Raw genomic sequence first — 13,884 nt, 5'->3', positions numbered from 1 at the left:
TATGCTGAAGTCACTTCCCTAATGATAGTTCAGTATGGGGCCAGATCCTGAGCTGGTTATGTTGGAATTTGTGTTTTCACAGTGCGGTCAAATAACAAACTTGTGCAACAAAACCTACTTACGTTCTGCTATCTGACCTAATGCCAAATCCAGACCTGTCTGGGAAAGGCAGGGACTTCTGCTTGTTCTGCTCCAGAGTATATGATGTATTTATTTATTCCTACTTGTACTTTTCTGTTTAAGCCAGAGAGCAGGGGAACCGAGAAGTTGTGGTAACTTGTTAAATGTGAAGAAGTTAATTTTTTGAGCCTCTCAGTTTTCTAAGTGATAACGCATTGTATTTGGTCATGTGCAGGGCACGAGGAATCGCAACTCTCTGCAGCTGCATCCCTGAGCAGAGCAGGGCTGAACTTTCAAATACAAGGGCCTACAATGTGTCCGCACAATGTGTGTGTGTTCAATTGGTTGCCTTAGCTAATTTGACATCCCGTGGCCAGGACCAGGTGCTTCAGACACTTTAGACAATTTGGCTGTAGCCTGCCCCTGGGGGAAGTTTCTTCCCACGAATACAACCTGAAGCATGTCTCTGCTGGTCCATGCTCACACGCATTTTACTGGCACAATTTAAGCCCTTATGTTGTAATCCCTTAGGGTATGTCTTACACTGTAGCTGGGAGATGTAATTTCCAGCTCAGGTCGACATACACATGCTAGCTCTGCTTGAGGTAATGCACTAAAAATAGCATCATGGGGTGGCCCCAGCAGCCAAGGCAGCAGTTTGGGCTATCCAAGATCCTGAGATCCTAAGGATGTACACAGGCAGCTAGCCGTGCCACCACAGTCACGTTGCTATGCTATTTTTAGCATGCTAGCTCAAGCAGACATAGTGTGCCTGCATCTATGTGAGCTGGTACTTATACCTCCTAGCTGCAGTGTACACCTAACCCTTGTTTTCCCACAGGGAAATTATGGAAAGGAGAAACCCCAAGCACGCGTTGCCCAACTCGCTCTCTTTTGTTTTGGAAAGGGGCAGGGAAGATGATTTTTCTCTACCAGTTCTGTAATATAATTTCTAAATCAGTCAATAATAATCCATCATAAAGTAATTTTATAAGACAATAAATAAAATATATTTTTAATTAAAAAGTAATATTCTCCTAACTCAGATCCAGGAGATGGTCCACTCAGACGCCACTTCCTATGATTCCAACCATCAAGTCCCCCTGATCAATCGACCAGGGATGTTAGCCGGTCACATGAGTGCCCTCAGCCAGTCACAGCTGATTTCTCAGATGGGTATGAGGAGCGGTGTTACCCATGGTTCCCCATCACCCCCAGGAAGTAAATCTGCTACACCATCTCCCTCCAGTTCTACTCAGGAAGAGGAGACAGAATCACATTATAAGGTACGTGCAGCCATGCCTGTTTTGACAGACATACAGTAAGAGAATGACAGACAGTATTTACAGTGATAGAAATAATTCTCTCTAATAAGAGAAGAGGCCTTTTGTTTTTCCTTTGCACAGAGATAGAGAGACACTTTCTCTGTAACAGGTGATTGTTTACAGAGAATGTTTCTGGGCTAGGACGCACAAAAGCATGGCAGATTTGCAAATCATATCAAACATTGCTATGCTATATTGGTGCATATAACAACTAAAGGAATGAAAGTCTCTAATTCTGAGAGAAGTTTCCTCCCCTAAGTCTTTTCTTTCCTGCTGCAGTTGCCAGATACATCGTGCTACATTGTTCTTTCAAATTAGGATTTTGACAATAAATACATGCTTCAGTGCTCAATTTTTTTTCCAGTTTCAAAGACTGTGTCTGTAAAACTAGACTTTTTGGAAGAGAGAAGCAAAAATCCAGTGTGTGATTTAGCAGAGTCCTTAAGAAATGGTATTTATTAGTTAACTACATCAGCGCTCGTGTCAAATAACAGAGGAAGCATCCTCCATCTTTTAATTCACCTGGGTATTTTTTTAGCGGCCAGTTATTACCTAGGACAGTTAATAAAGTGATGATGACACAAGATATAGTGAAAGTTGCTTGCCATTCTTGTTTGGCTAGTGGTAAGAAGCCATTAGGATGCCAGTTGTCTTGAGTGGATGAAGAGAACTAAGAAACAAAAAGGTAAAATGTAGGGAAGATTTATAAAATAAAAATCACCTGCCTTGTTAGGACGGGTGCGGAGGAAGCGTTGAAGGACAGCTTGGGCTAAGATTTCTAAGTCACCATAGGCATCCTGCATCAGTCTCAGAGAATGCACTAGCAGAGCAAACTCTTTGCACTGTTGTCCACACATCTTCCCTGACTCTCCTTACATGTGGGCAGATTGCAGAGATGATTATGGTACAGCCATAATGATTTGTATACCTGATACATGGGCATTCACCGATCATTGGGTACTTTGATGTTTAGACTTGTAACTTTATGGGATGGTGCTGATCCATTTGTTAAGCCTTCATGGAAGGGCTGTTTCTGAAAGATTCTACTTCTAAGGAAGATGCTGTATTACCAGAATCACTGGCTTGCTGGCAATGTATCCTCATTCCCAGAATAAAAACCTCCTGAGAATCCAATTGTTACAAGTTGTGTGTATGTTACCCACAGTAACAAGTGCTTAGGTCTAGTACCTCGGCTGAGCAAACTAGCAAATGCTTTCTCATGAAATGTCAGGAAAAAATATTCTTAGTTTTCATTTCACTTTTCATAAAATGGAAGTGTTCATCTCAAAACATGACATTTCAAAAAGTGTGTGTGGATGCAAATCTGATCTTCATTAGAACTAACTTGCAAAAATAAAAATACATTATTGCTTGAAAATAGAAGTATTTTTATGAAATCCTCAGATTTTGCAGTTTTAGAATTTGGTTGTGTCTGTTTGGCACAGCCCTATGCAGCTAGAGGAATTCGGTGTTCTGCTGGCTAGAAGAGACTGCATCACCGACAGCTCAGGGGTCACAGAAAGCAAATGGCATTTGCTTTGCAACTAAAACCTTTCTTGCAGTGTGAGTTTTCGACTAGCTACACTCAGTGTATGCAACAGCTTTTTTCATTGTACCTTTACCAATCACCTTCAAGGTTTCAGCCTGACAATATGATAATACAGGAGTTACCTGTTAGGTCACTGATTTTTTGCTGATATATTTCTTATAGGTCCAGCGAGTCGGTACTGAACGTGAGGGAGACAGAATTTGGGGATATGTCCAATTCTTGGAGCAAGATAGCTAAGGCAATTTACAAAGCTCTGTATTTTTTTTCTGGCCATAAATATATACCTTGCCTATCCTGTATACACATAGGAAGTTAGGCGAAGCAATAATCGAGTGGTGTGTTTCCTAGAGAAAAGAAACCACAATGTAAAGAGAGCACTGGAGTCAACGATGGCTTTTGCGTTTTTGTTTGCTTTCTCTGTATACACAGCTGTTGGAAATATTTAAAGGGATCAATCCATCATTTATTTTATGACCATTAATGACCTTTGTACAACAGGTCATAAAAAGAGTTTCTAACGAAACAGGAATTAAAATATCTACCAAGAAAATCATAATAACACATAAGAAATGGTCCTGATGCCAGGAGCTGGTTTTTCTACTCCCACAAAAGCCAGTAATTTGTGAAAACTGGATAGAGACCAAATGCTGAACTAAATTGTAGCTCTTATTGGAAGAGTAGTTTCCCACTGGAAGAGATATCATGAAAGATCCCTTCACTGGAGAATTTTCAAAGTCTTGAGGGGTCAGTGGGGGAACCCAAGCAATATACTGGTAGATAATTTAGATGTAGGGCAAAGGAGCACACTAACATTTTGCGCTAAGTGACTTCACTTCCAGCGCTTCATGGCTGAAAAGTCATTTTTGTCATTGCACTAGGGCAGGAATGCGACTGTTTTGTTTTCACTAGTGATATCTGGAAAGCTAAACGTTCTTGTGTCCCTACTCTGTCTGCACAGACTAATCATTTGAATTCACATTCATTAAATCAATAAGACAGGGGTTTTCAGAGGAAAGACCAATGGAAATTTCACTGGCATTTAGGGGCTAAATTCCCTTTGAATACCCCAGCCTAAGAGTTTAGTGTGTTTCCGGGCTTAGTTGTTCCCAGGGTTGAGCATCCAACTCTTACTCGCCCAGCCGGGGAAGTGGGTATAGTCCCAATTACCCTTGCTTTAGAAATCTCCCTGCAGGTTTTATAAAGTCCAGGTGTGACCAATGAAGCCCCTGCCTCTTTGAGAATAGTCTAGATGACACCAAAGCAGCCTGTTTATAATGTGATACCCTAACCTGTGAATCATCCCAGCTTACTCTTTGTGTTACATCTAGTGTTCTACACACCGGCCTCTCCAATGGAGTAAAGTGTGTTCTCTCGGGGCATTTGTAGCTGGATACACATCACAGCACTGTCACATGTTAAAATAACATTCACAACAGCAAACCCAGGCCATTCTGAGCAGCCCCTTGCATTACTGGTGACCCGTGGCAAAAGGCATTCAGTCCTTGGGGCAGTTCCCATTGCTGTGGGCACTAGGCTCCTGAACCCATAGGGGGAGACTGAGAGCCAGATTGTGCTAGGAAGACACTGACTCCCTTTGGGTGCTGTGTTGGGCCATCTTGGCCCAGAGGACCTCAGAACATACAATCCCTCCCCAAGCTCCCTGTGCCAGCGGGTGGGGGACATGCTCAATGCACCAACTCTTTAAAGGTTGCAACCTGTTCCCCTGGCAGCATACCCAGCCAGCTCCACAGGCAAAGGGGGGAGTCATGACTGTGCTCCTCTGTGGAGTGGGGTGTGCTCCTCCGGTGCTTGCAGGGAGCAGGCCTTGTGCTTCCATGATTGTCTCTGGTATTTATGCAAGGTGTGAAGGTGGAGGAGATGGGAGGGTGGAAGAGACATAGTGGCCCAAAACAATTTATCCCACTGTAGAGAATAATCCCTCTGTACATTGGTTGGCATGAATAGAGGTGGGGGGTTTACATAATCTCACAGATTTTAACATCTCCACCCAATGTCATTCTGTGACCTGGGCCTTGGTTAAGGTTTGGTTTAGGGTCAATAATGATGAAGTTGTTTACACCTGCGTAACACCTGCCTGCAAGACACCTCCCTCTAGCCAGGACTACGTCATGCTACGCTGTACCATATTCATACTCCAGCAGAAAATGAACTCTGAACAGTGGTGTAGCTCTACTCACTGCTTAGCACGGGGGGCATGAAAGCTGCACAATCCGCACTGCCAAAGACTGTAAGACCCAAATCTACAAAGGCATTTCAACAGAAGTTAGGAGCCTAAATACTCTGTGGGGCCAGGACATGGTCTGTTATTTGTCTGTAGAGTGCCACGCACACTTATGATTCTGTATAAATAAGAATGATCATGAAGTCCTAATAGTTGCTGAGAGTTGCTGGTTCTTGTTCTTGGCTCCTCCATTTAATGCTGCACCTTGGCCAATAACTGCTGGAGGGTTTGTTTTCTTTCCCATCAGTACAAAAGTAGATGAACTGAGATTAAAATGAGATAAAATGCCATCCAACTTACCCACAGAGTGAAACCTTGTTATGAATTTTTTCCTCCTAATGAGGTGGCCTTTCACCCCCAGGAATCCCATTCCAACCCAATTGGCAGTTTTACATTAAATGCTTTTTCCTGTCTCATTCTGGTTGGTTTTTTTTTTTTTTGGCTTATTCTCTAATGGGCAACTGTCCATTTGACAAATGCCGCTGCACTGAGACCGAGCTTAATGGCCAGTCAAGAGCTGATGAACAGAGAACATTAGAACTGTGCCAGCTAAAATGAGTCCTCTTAAACTCTGTGGTTTCCGAGCACTTCTGGTGCTTGCAATCAAATCAGCAAAGCCATTATGACAGAGGCCTTCTTTAGACAGACAGACAGCCATGTCTAGTTACATTTTATGCTTAATGGCTTGGTATTCAGCCTAGTTTCTATCATAAAATGGTGTTTTTCTTCGAGTGCTGGTGCTATATGTAGGTATGCATGCGCTCCACGCTCCTGGAGCTAGACAATTTTGAAAGCAGAATCCATTGATCCTCATATGCACCCTTGCCCTTCCCATGCCTCCAGCCAAGGAAATAAAAGGTGAGTCAGATCAGCCGCCTCTCCAGTTCCTTCTCACCACCAGGTTGGAACCACCAGAGTCCAGAGCTGTGTTGTCTTTATCCATTTATCTGTAAAATATATGTCTATATTTTGCTCTGCTATCTGCTGTCTAATCTCCATCCCCCTCATGGGATGAAGGCTCATTCTACGAGAGCACAAGTGACATCTGTGGCATCGCTTCAAGAAATACCTCTACTTGATATTCACAAAGCAACTACATGGAGTTTCAGCCACACTGCCAGGCGTTATGCTTCAGTATAGGACGCCCCCACCAATGCATCCTTTGGATTGGTGCCCCTTCATTCAGCTCTGCCATCTGCATTCTCACACCTTCCTCCTACCCAAGTACTGCTTGCCAGTCACCCACAGTGGAATCCAGCCAGGGACCAGCACTCGAAGAAGAAGTTACTTACTGGAGATTCTTCAAGATGTATGGTCCCAGTCTATATTTCAGTACTCGCCCTCCTTCCCCTCTGTTTTGGATCATCTTTTGATTCACAGTAGAGCAGGAGTTGGAGAGACGGTCAGTCTGCCCAGCCCTTTGTCGCCTCAGTTGGAGTCATAAGGAGAGTGAAGATGCAGGCACAGACCAACAGACCTGGCTTTCAAAATTCTCTGGCTTCAGGGGCCTGGACCACATGCATACCCACAGGGGAATACAGATAGGGCCAACACATCTCAAAGAACTTCCAATTACAAAAGTAACTTCCTCTTTTAAAATCATCTTCCTGATAAAGTGGGTAACTCTTTAACTAATGTACCTGTTGAGCAGTCTGAGAAGTGTCTCAACGCTGTCAGCATTTGATAAGCACAGATGCTAGTTGACTTTCTGCCTTTGAGGAAGTGTTTTTAGTGGTTAGAGTACAGGACTGGCCACCTTTGGTTCTGGGTTCTGTTCCTGGCTCTGCTGTTGACATGGGACAAGTCAACAAATCTCTTTGTTTCTTAGATTCTCCTCTTCTAAATGTGTTTAATAATACTTCCCTGCCTCACAGACGTGGTTTGTGGCTTAACTCACTAACGTAGAGGTCCTCAGTGTATGAGTTCAAAGTGATTTAAAAGTATCTCTTTCCTCTGTAGGTGAACACATACACTTCAATATTCATGGATTTTCTTTTGCCTATGCCTGATATACTTACCCATACTGTATCTTACCATCTTCTTTAGCTAATGCCCTCCACCTGGAAATTTACTTTCTGTTTTCAAGTTCCGTATGTTATTTCTTAGCACTGTGACTGTGTGTTCTGGTTACCAGCTGTCATGTGTGCTATATTAGAACCCTGGAATACCTGGGCATGCCAACCTGGAACAGCAGCCTGCAAAGAAAATGGTTACATTTCAGCAGTGTGGCCTATGGAGCAGTGCTAAAGGGAGTGCCCAAGGCCAAAGATCAGACCCTATAAGAAGCAGAAGTTTAGCGATGACACTAACTAAAAAGGAAGCTATGGATTCTGCCTCACTAGAGGCTGAGTCTTAGACTCTCTTCAAGAAGAACTCAGGGAGAATGAATTCAGTTCTGTTATGGCACAGGGAGTGGGCTAAATGGCCTGCCCAGCACAGTGATCTGATGAGACTTGGCAATCACTGGTAACAAAAGGCAGCCCTGATCCCATAGCCTTCTGCACTTAAAACTTCCCTTGGCTTTGGTCAATGTTTAGGTAAGCAAGGAATGCAGGAGAGGGCCTGTTCTCCCTTAAAACCTTGCCAGATGCTGCAGATAACTAAATAATCAATGTTACCTCAGTCTTTTCAGTGCTCTCAAAGTTCATGGAATGCTGAATGCATTCAGATAAAGGAGTCTACTTGTTTAACACAAAATTGGCAGGTCTCTAAGGACAAGCGCTGTGTATAAAATGTTTTCGTAACAATATACTACAGTTTACTTGTGAATTCCTCCAGAGGTGCTACTTGCCCTGTTGTTGTGGAGTGTGCATGTGTGTGTGTCTGTATGTGCATGCGTACAGACTCTGAACTAGCAGTGGGGGAAGCAGGCTGCCTTTCAAAGTATAGATGTCCCCAAAAGGGCACAGTGCTCCAGTGTCAGTGTTGTTTCTGTAGTACCGGTAGTGCTTGTGGCCCCTGCCCAGGACTGCTCCGGGGGGCAAGGTGGACCTGGTGCAAAGGAACACAGCACACACAGTCAGAATGAGGAGAGTTGGGGAATGGCTAGTAAAGATAGACCATGACCTCACCCGGGTGAAATCAGGACAGGGACGAGTCTGAGAAAGGGGAAAGCAAAAATCTGAAAGTGGATTTTGGAAAAATGTGTGTGCTGCTGAATGAAACCATCTGGAAAGCAAAATGAACGGGGAGGTCACGGGCAGAGGAAATGGGGAGGGCACAGGGAGGGAGTATATGAGCCTCCAGGGGATGGTTAGGGGAAATAAGCAAGAGCAAGTGAAAGTATCTGGGGAGCTGTTTAGTGGAAGCCATGCAGGAGGTTGTGTCCCTAGGAGAGAGCATGAGGAATGTGGGGGTACATCAGGCTGTCATTTTAGTCTTGGTGCTCACAAAAGAGGAGGAGGGAAACATGCCGCACAGAGAGGAATGTACTGGGGGACAGGGAGTGAGAAGCTCATGAAACTACATGACACAAACACAAGTCAGAGAGAGAATTGCAGTGATAGTTCCAGAGCTGTACACCCAGGATCCCACAATGCAGAAGGAGGCAGTGAATAGAAAATATGAACGCCTGGGCACAGTCGGAGGGGAGCAGAGTGCAAAATGAGAGAGAAGCTGAAATGACCCCCCGCCCCCATATTAAAAAGGGATCGGTGGAGGAGCTATGGCAAACTGAGCCCAATGCATCTAACATATGGCCTGGGAAAGATTCCTGAATGACTGTTCAAGCAGGCAGTCGGAGGCCAGGTGGAACTTCTGTGGAGTTATTCCACAGGCTACACCAAGGGAGGGCCTGCTTAACAAACCTGACTAATGTCTTTGGGGAAGTGACAATAGGAGCAGCATGGAGTGAAATAGACGCATAAATCGGAATTTGCGAAGGCCTTCAATACACTGCTGCTTAAAAAACTGATCTACACTAGATTAATAATGTAGTATCAGTGGTGAAATTCTCAGGGGCGTAAGTAGCTGGCTGGTCACTGAGATCAGAGAGGAGTACTGGTGAGAGATAAGGTGGGAGAAAGTTAAAAAACAGAGTGTGCTGGCCCCATCTTGTTCATACGATAAGCAGCAAGTACATCAGGAACCTCGAGGCAGGAATAACCAGCAAAGTGCTCAAGTGGTTCAGGATGACAGTAATGGGATACCTGTGTTGGAGGGCAGGGTGGGGTAGCTGGGGAAAGCCCAGCAGCTGCCTGCATTAGGACTGTCCCTAGCCAGAGTTATTAGTTCCTCACTTGGTTGAACACTAAACTTCACAAGTTATTTGTACAAGTGAAAGGCATGTTATTGAGGAGAGCATCTGGTTCTGGTGCCAGGCACCATCTTGTGCCTGTCATGAGTGCTCTTCCTTCATTGGCTTCCTGTCTCATCATTTTCCCAATACCACCAGAATCTTCAACTCCAGCCAGAGAAAGTTGGTCATTACTGGGTCCCTTTTGGTTTTACAGGTTTCTGGAGAGAAGAGACCATCAACAGACCTGGGCAAGAAACCCAAAAGCCAAAAGAAGAAGAAAAAGAAGGACCCCAACGAGCCCCAGAAGCCTGTGTCAGCTTATGCCCTGTTTTTCAGAGACACGCAAGCAGCTATCAAAGGGCAAAACCCAAATGCTACATTCGGAGATGTTTCAAAAATTGTTGCATCAATGTGGGACAGTCTGGGAGAAGAACAAAAGCAGGTGAGTTTCTGATCTGGTTTGTTACAGCTGTTGAATTGGTTTTGTTTTGCTACATCTAATGAGTTAGAATCTGGCCCAGCATGTTAGAAGCACAGTTCGGAGCTTAGGCACCCAAAGGTGTATGCACAAAAAAGAGGCTATTTTCAGGAGTATTTGCCACTAGAAGCAAGGCTTTAGGGTTTGCATGCACAATTTTGAGCTCCTAATTCTGTATAGTAATTGTGTGACCTGGCCCCTGGATAATTCCAGTGTAGGTAAGTTCTCTCCACACACAGATCTCAAGAGCACCTATATCATAACGCAGTGCAGCTACAATGAATCAAAGATAGTTTTTTATGGACTTGGCCTGGAATGCTCACAACCTGCTGCATGCCATTTGATAGAGCTGTGATTCAGAAGCCACTAGTGAATATATTCTGAGTGCTTCTGTCCTTATCGCATCCTCCAGTGAGCACACACAGATGGAGTTCCTGCATGCAACAGATTTTTTTAAAGTTTTGTATTCAGAGCCTGACCTATCAAAGCTAACATTACAACTCCCATCCCACCACACTGCGTGTCGGAACTGCAGCTTGCTTGACATGTTGGAGACCCGCTAGGTGATCAGCTGTTAACACAGTGCATCCGCTAGTCACATCTTTGCTGTTGCAGTTCACAAGTAATTACCCTTGCTGACAGCATTTGTGATAGTCCCTAAATGAGTATGTAGGGAACACACTGATGGCTGCAGTAATATTAACTAGGTCACAGAGTAGAACTGTATGGATTTTAATGGCAGTTACTCTACTGGGGCGAGTTAGAATGATGGTGTCAGGTCAGATTAGGTCTGAACTCCATGATGTGCCCCAGCCTCCCTCTCTCCCTGCGTGGATCCTCTGGCTCCTGGGGCACTCCCTGCAGACTGCGGAGAGGTAGACACGTTTTTGGAGGTAGCTCAGGCTCCTACCACTGGGAAGGGATAGAACCACACACAATGTCTCTCACCTGTGCAGGTCAGGGGATATTATCAGGCACATACCGTTGTAGTGTCTAAGGGAAGATAGCTTGAGCTTTAGCGCTGAGCTGCTTATGCAATGTGCAATCTGCTTTGCACATTGGAAAACATAATCCCAACTATACATATAAAATGATGGGGTCTAAATTAGCTGTTACCACTCAAGAAAGTTCTGGAGTCATAGTGGGTAGTTCTCTGAAATCATCCACTCAATGTGCAGCAGCTGTCAAAAAACCAAACAGAATGTTGGGAATCATTAAGAAAGGGATAGATAATAAGACAGAAAATATCATATTGCCTCTATAGAAATCCATGGTACATCCACAACTGGAATACTGCGTGCAGATGTGGTCGCCCCATCTCAAAAAAGATATATTGGAATTAGAAAAGATTCAGAAAAGGTCAACAAAAATGATTAGGGGTATGGAACGGTTGCCATATTAGGAGAGATTAATAAGACTGAGACTTTTCAGCTTGGAAAAGAGATGACTAAGGGGGGATATGATAGAGGTCTATAAAATAATGACTGGTGTGGAGAAAATAAATAAGGACATGTTATTTACGCCTTCTCATAACACAAGAACTAGGGGCTATCAAATGAAATTAATAGGCAGAAGGTTTAAAACAAAAGGAAGTATTTTTTCACACACTGTACAGTTAACCTGTGGAACTCCTTGACAGAGGATGTTGTGAAGGCCAACATAAGAGAGTTCAAAAAATAACTAGATAAATTCATGGAGGATAGGTCCATCAGTGGCTATTAGCCAGGACGGGCAGGGATGGTGTCCCTAGTCTCTGTGTGCCAGAAGCTGGGAATGGGTGACAGGGGATGGATCACTTGATGATTACCTGTTCTGTTCATTCCCTCTGGGGCACTTGGCATTGACCACTGTCGGAAGACAAGATACTGAGCTAGATGGACCTTTCGTCTGACCCAATATGACCGTTCTTATGTTCTTTGTCCTTTGCAAAGAGACCTTTCATGCCATTGGGAAGGAGAGGAGGGACTTTGCTTTGGGAAGTAATTTCATTTGAATAATAATGATCATTATTTAAGACAATAGAAATCCCTCGTACGCATGCAAAAGGTGGGAAATTCTCAGGGCTTGTTATTACAGCTAGTCATGTAAAACATGCCTAGACAGGAGACAGTTTTGTATGTGCTGATTCACTAATTTGAGGCTTGCCTATAAACTACAATAGCTTCTCGCCACATTGGCAGCCTCAACTCCAGTGTCAAGACTTCAAAAAAGCCCAGGAAGCAGATTTTCAGTGTAACATCACACAGGGAATGTTCCTGCTCTGTAGCCATCGCACAGCCCACAGTCTGTTTCACGCAGAGATTTCTAGGCTCAGTTTAGCTATTCTTGTTGATGTTGAGTCAGTTACAAAAGCCTTGTAATTGCCTATTGTGAAGACCCCAGAGCACCCTTTTTTGGTAGCAAGTGTGTCTTTTTATCAGAGGGGGAGAGATCTGACATTTTCTGCGACTGGTCTCTGAATCCAACCGTTCGGAAATTCACCATTCTCTCCTAAAGCAGAGGCCTCACTTTAAAGGCTTGCTGACAACTTAGGACCTGTGCCCTCTGTCTCTGAGTTCCCAGTGCTCCCACTGCCAGGATTCCAGGTGACTACCCTTAAGACGGGAGCAGCAGATAGCTTTTGTTTCAGTTAGTTTTGTCTATTCTGGGAAAATAGCCCCTGGTGCTTTGGGTCAGACACAAACAACATAGTTTTTCACTCCAGTGGGGTAAAAGACATTTTATTTAACCGCAAAGATTCATGTCTTTCCACACTAGTGTTGTTTGCCAGGCTGCATGAGGCCTCCGTACTGTCTTCAATACCATTCGTATTGATTATTCCGTGATGTATGTTGTTTTCTTACGTTCTAAAGAAATCTCTAACCTGTATAAACATAAAAATGCCAATTGAGAGAAGTACATCATTCACCCTGAGAGACTGCAAATGACATCAGAACAGGGAGGTCTGGGGGCCATGCTCCCTCCCCACTTTTTATCTGCCATAAAGCTGAGAGATGGGAAGCAGGAGAGGGGCCTCAGGGGAAGGGGCAGCACAGGGGTGGGGCCTCAGGGAGGGAGGACTAGGGAGGGATCTCGGAGAAGGAGCAGGGCCACGGTTCGGGCACTAGTGGCTCCCCCGCTGTTAGAAAGCTTCCACCACCCCTGCATCCAAAACCCAGAATCAGTTGAGCAAATGAAATTCAGATGACTTCTAAATTGTGACTAAAAAGGATTTTTCATGCTTCCTGCCCTTTACATGATAAATCAGATGGTCAGACTAGTTCTGGTGGGTGCTGTCAGAATGTGCATAGGCCCTTTTCACATGATGCAGTGCTGCAACCCTCAAGTCACTAGTCACTCACATCAATGAGTGTTTATTCAGGCAGAGTCCCACTGACTTCAATGAGATTACTAGCACTGTGATCAGTGATTGCACAGTCGAGCACATATTCTGGTTATTATTCACCCAATGGACTTTAACAGCTAGGGCAGGGTGTGTAAAGTCTTGGACATTCCTTTCTATGGCAATGACCCTTTTGATTGTTTGCTGATCCAATCCTCTCCCGTTTCTCTGCTGCTGTGTCTTGTCTCCTGAATACACCATAACTTCTTATTACTAAACAGCCCCAAAGTTCTCCCCCTAGATAAAAATTACTCTGTTCCATTTCTCTGACCCTGCTGTCACTAAATACATTCACCTCTGCTTTGCTCCTACAGCCAGACCTCCTGGAATTCCTCTTGGCCTCACATCTTCTCTGTCCTCTTACATCTTAGCTTTCTGTAAGGTGTCCAGCACCATCCTCTTGCTGGGATTCATCCTGGCTTTGACCAGGCCTCTATTAAAATTCTTAATCTTGAAATCCTTGTCTACTAGTCTTCCTAAATAATTACTCTCTGTACTTCAGTATGTCCAGAAGGTTGGCGTGTGGAACTCATTGCCACATGATGTCATTG

General features: G+C 44.3%; 1 protein-coding gene across 5 annotated transcripts in view; it reads left to right on the top strand.

Moving 5' to 3' along the window:
- Window positions 1-13,884, top strand: part of TOX2 (TOX high mobility group box family member 2) — a 265,767-nt gene that overhangs the window by 204,063 nt on the left and 47,820 nt on the right. For 4 of the 5 annotated variants that reach the window (XM_032793339.2, XM_032793335.2, XM_032793338.2 and 1 more), the window contains 2 exons: window positions 1,167-1,406; window positions 9,688-9,915. In XM_032793339.2, the coding sequence (XP_032649230.1) occupies window positions 1,167-1,406; window positions 9,688-9,915 (468 nt within the window). The remainder of the gene's footprint in view (window positions 1-1,166; window positions 1,407-9,687; window positions 9,916-13,884) is intronic. The other variant, XM_032793340.2, reaches the window with a different exon arrangement.

This window comes from Chelonoidis abingdonii, chromosome 14, assembly GCF_003597395.2.
Source record: "Chelonoidis abingdonii isolate Lonesome George chromosome 14, CheloAbing_2.0, whole genome shotgun sequence".
In the NCBI taxonomy this organism is placed as follows: domain Eukaryota; kingdom Metazoa; phylum Chordata; order Testudines; family Testudinidae; genus Chelonoidis; species Chelonoidis abingdonii.
Note: the sequence above shows the minus strand (reverse complement) of the source record. Positions and strands in the feature narration are given on the sequence as shown.